This window comes from Sinocyclocheilus rhinocerous, unplaced genomic scaffold, assembly GCF_001515625.1.
Source record: "Sinocyclocheilus rhinocerous isolate Xijiao unplaced genomic scaffold, SAMN03320098_v1.1 scaffold1772, whole genome shotgun sequence".
Classification (NCBI taxonomy): Eukaryota; Metazoa; Chordata; class Actinopteri; order Cypriniformes; family Cyprinidae; genus Sinocyclocheilus; species Sinocyclocheilus rhinocerous.
Window position 1 is genome coordinate 122,612 of NW_015653009.1, and position 4,670 is coordinate 127,281.

The window sequence follows — 4,670 nt, forward strand, 5'->3', positions numbered from 1 at the left end:
GTGTCCAGTGTGTCTGGATCTCCTGAAGGATCCAGTGGCCATTCCCTGTGGACACAGTTACTGTAAGAGCTGTATTACAGACTGCTGGGATCAGGAGGATGAGAAGAGAGTCTACAGCTGCCCTCAGTGCAGACAGACCTTCAGTCCAAGACCTGCTTTAGCTAGAAACACCAAGCTGGCTGAAGTGGTGGAGAAACTGAAGAAGCGGAAACGTCCTGCTGACTGTGATGCTGGAGCTGGAGATGTGCAGTGTGACGTCTGTACTGGAAGAAAATACAAAGCCGTCAAGTCCTGTCTGGTGTGTCTGAACTCTTACTGTCAGAATCACCTCGAACAACATGAGAGTTGGTTTAGAGGAAAGAGACACAATTTGACTGAAGCCACTGGACAACTGCAGGAGATGATCTGCCAGAAACATGACAAGATCCTTGAGGTTTTCTGTCGCACTGACCAGAAATGTATATGTGTGCTGTGTACGTCATATGAACATAAAAACCACGACACTGTATCAGCTGCAGCACAGAGGACAGAGAAACAGGTATTTGAAACTAACGATCAAGTTAATACTCAGTGTAGTGATCCAATAGTCTGTTTATTTTCTGTTTAGAGCTGCAGCTTAATTACACAGAAACACTATCAGTGCGAAGCTCTATGTCTGTGTCAGTTTTACTTTCATGATACTTACGCTTACAGTGTTCGATGTTCGATGATTGTAACCAGTCATCACTTCTGGAGTTTGAACCTACAGCCATTGTTTAGAATCAGAATGAGCTTTCAGAATCAGAATGAGCTTCATTGCGAGGTATGTTTATACATACAGAAGCTCCACAGTGCAACAGAATCACAGTGACAAGACAGGACATAGCTAATAAAAAGAATAATATACAAATATGCAAAATGGACAATGTACAAAATAGCAAAAACACAATATATAATATAGACAATTATGTATGTACAGGTATGATATGTGCAAATTTGAAATGTAAAAAAGTATATGTGTTAAATAAAATAATTTTGACTTCATAAGTGACCTTTAAACTGCCTCACCCTATATTTACTGGATTCATCTGTTCACATGATGATTTAGTGCCAGTAGTTTTCTGTGAGATTCACTATCATCTGTTTGTCCTGCAGAAGCAGCTGAAGGAGACGCAGAAGACGTTCCAGCAGAGAATCCAGCAGAGAGAGAAAGATCTTCAGCAGCTGAGAGAGGCTGTGGAGTCTCATAAGGTGAGTCTGGAGAAGAAGAGAAGTTTGTCTCAGTCTCAGTTCAGACTCACTGAAGCCTGAATCACTGTGTGTCCTAACAGGGCTCTGCACAGACAGCAGTGGAGGACAGTGAGAGGATCTTTACTGAGCTGATACAGCTGATCAAAGATCAGGAAAAGGCTGCAGTGAGTCGAGCTAAAGGACGACTGGAGCGACTGGAGCAGGAGATCAATGATCTGAGGAGGAGAGACGCTGAGCTGGAGCAGCTTTCACACACACAGGATCACATCCAGTTCCTGCAGGTAACAGAGATCTAGAAGAACAGGATCATAGTGGACTTGAGCCAGATCCTGCTGTGTCTTTAACTGCTCTAAAGTTATAAATAATGGTCAAACTAATTGTAGCCTTTGAGCTGTGTAACAACATTCATAGATCAGGAAGGAAGGAGGCGGGAACAGGCGAACATATAAACAACTTTATTAATCAAATAAACACAAAATGAAAGTAAAAGCGGCAGCCCCTCACGGACGACTGCCGCACACAAAACACAAAATAAAGTCCAGGCCTGGTCCTCTCTCGTCTTGCACTGTCATCACTCCTCCTTTTATCCTTCCGGAGCTCCTCCGTGGGACTCGAGACTCGTGAGTGGCGCAGGTGTCGCTCATTACCACTCAACTCCACCGGCCTCGCTCCGCTCCCACAGCTCTCGGCCCTGCCCCACTCCTCACAAGCTGCTTTTCCTGAGCAAATCTACTTAACCCTACAATGAGACTCCACTGATGTGTTTGAGCTGTTAGATGGACATTTATGTTTTTAGCAGATGTTTTATTTACATTTACATTTAACCATTTAGCAGGCGCTTTTATCTGAAGCGACTTACAAATGAGGAGAGCAATAGAAGCAATCAGACCAACGAGAGAGCAACTAATTAATTTTTTAAAATAAATTAGACCAAAATGAATAGAATAGAATAGAATAGGTAATAATTGGTCAGGTGCTGGCGAAAAAGATGTCTTTAGATGTTTTTTGAAAATGGCTAAAGACTCAGCTGCTCAGATTGAGATAGGCAGATCGTTCCACCAGCTGGGAACAGTCCAGGAAAAGGTCTGTGAGAGTAATTTTGTGCCTCTTTGGGATGGCAACACAAGGCGTATGAGTGAGCGCAGGTATAACTGAAGAAGAAATGGCCTGAAGGAGGTGAGTGGAGATAGGATCAAGCAGACAGGTAGTAGGATGATTGGAAAGGATAATTTTGGAAATGTCTGCCTCCGAAAGTGGAGGGAAGGAGGAGAGAGAGTGTGTTTTATCATCCAAACTATTTCCTAGAAAGTTCACATATAGCCTAAGTGTCAAATACTAGAATATGTAGCTCTAATGTGATTTAATGAATATGAGAAGAATGAAGCTGATGCTGTGAAAGTGCTGGATTGAGGTGAGTTACTAAAGATCAGTCAAGTCAACAAGAGCCGCACAAATCTGATGTTGGTGCAGGTTATTGGGTGAAGTGTGGATCTGATGAGTTTTATTTTCTGTTTTCTGCAGAGTTTCCAGTCTCTCTCAGCACCTCCTGAATCTACAGATGGAAATGATGATCCCTTCAGTTCTCTCATCTCTTCTGATGGTCTGAGAGAATCTGTCCATCAGCTGAGTGACAAACTGGAGGATTTCTGCAAAGAGGAGCTCAAGAAGATCTCAGACAGAGGTAAAGTCCTGGAGATTCATCTGCTCTCAGAAATGAGTCCGTCATCATCTCATATCATGAAGAACATCATATTAGAAATGTCTTAGAAACGGATGCAGGATCATGAGAATCACACTGTTCATGTCTGTTGATTTCCACAGTCACATTCACCAACATTGTTCTCTGGACCAGGAACGACTTCCTACGATGTAAGTCAGTAAGAAAACCAGCAGAAAAGATGATTTGGGCTCTGTAGACAGTAGACATTTTTCAAAATATTTGCTTTTGTGTTGGAAACTTTCTGCAAAGAGGAGCTCAAGAAGATCTCAGACAGAGGTAAAGTCCTGGAGATTCATCTGCTCTCAGAAATGAGTCCGTCATCATCTCATATCATGAAGAACATCATATTAGAAATGTCTTAGAAACGGATGCAGGATCATGAGAATCACACTGTTCATGTCTGTTGATTTCCACAGTCACATTCACCAACATTGTTCTCTGGACCAGGAACGACTTCCTACGATGTAAGTCAGTAAGAAAACAAGCAGAAAAAATGTTCATGTTCTTCCTGTAATCTGGTCATCTGTACTGAGACACGGATGATACACTGAACATGAAGAGTTCAGCTACATGAAAAGATCAAACAGATTCATAAATCCTGATTCTGATGTGTTTTATCTCCATCAGATTCCCATCAGTTCACTCTGGATCTGAACACAGTAAATAAATACCTCCGTCTGTCTGAGAACAACAGAGTGATTACTGTCACTGGCACAGATCAGTCGTATCCAGATCATCCAGACAGATTTGATGTGTGTCAGGTGTTGTGTAGAGAGAGTGTGTGTGGACGCAGTTACTGGGAGCTGGAGTGGAGTGGAGATAAAGGTGTGCGTATATCAGTGTCACATAATAGCATTAGCAGGAAGGGATCGGGTAAAGAGTGTGGGTTTGGAAATAATGATCAGTCCTGGAGTTTGTTCTGCTCTCCCTCTAGTTACTCATTCATACACAATAATAAAAAGACTGCTCTCTCTGTAGAGTCCATCAGCAGTAGAATAGGAGTGTTTGTGGATCACAGTGCAGGAACTCTGTCCTTCTACAGCGTCTCTGACACAATGGTCTCTTCTTTTCTCTTCATTATATTAATACTGCAGCTGAACTTCTGTCAGTGAAATAACATGTCAGAATAAATGTGTGTAATAAATCCTCAAATAGACATTAAGATCAGTGTGTGTGTGAGTCCTGCTGAGTGACCATGTGTTTCTGTGCTTTTCTCAACTTCTGTTTGTGTTGATTTAGTTTTTAATGTAGTGTCACATCAATCATTTCTATTATTACTATCAAAATTACCTTTCAATTTAAATGATAACAGTCAATAAATCATTTTCATTATTCACTTTATGGAGCTCCGGCCCTTTCCAGTGTTTTGTGTTCTTGTGTCACGAGTCACTTATTTTATTGTTATGCATTTAATTGTTAAACATGGGATTTGTTTTTATTTTTAAGTTACAGCTTGTTAAGAATTTATTCTATTATAGACCAGTGGTTAAAACCTGTAAATGACATGAAATTTCAAGCTGTTGAAATTGAGTATGTTTATTTACTTATGTGTGTGTGAGTGTGTGTGCACTTGGATGCGTTAAATTACAATGATTTTTGCCAATTTTTGACGTTTTACTTTTACTTTTTATATCAAATTTTTATTGTTGTTTTGACATTGTTTAATATACAGAATAACACAGACAAACAATCAGCTTTGCAACAGAAAAAAAAAACATGA

General features: G+C 40.7%; 1 protein-coding gene across 1 annotated transcript; it reads left to right on the forward strand.

The window, feature by feature from the left end:
* Position 1: 1 nt before the first annotated feature.
* On the forward strand, positions 2-4,002 carry LOC107715525 (tripartite motif-containing protein 16-like; the record flags this gene model as incomplete). The annotated part of the gene is made up of 6 exons (XM_016521680.1): positions 2-538; positions 1,135-1,230; positions 1,311-1,511; positions 2,752-2,911; positions 3,052-3,099; positions 3,578-4,002. Coding segments are annotated over 6 exons (1,467 nt in total), but the record flags the coding sequence as incomplete, so codon positions are not given.
* Positions 4,003-4,670: the final 668 nt, after the last annotated feature.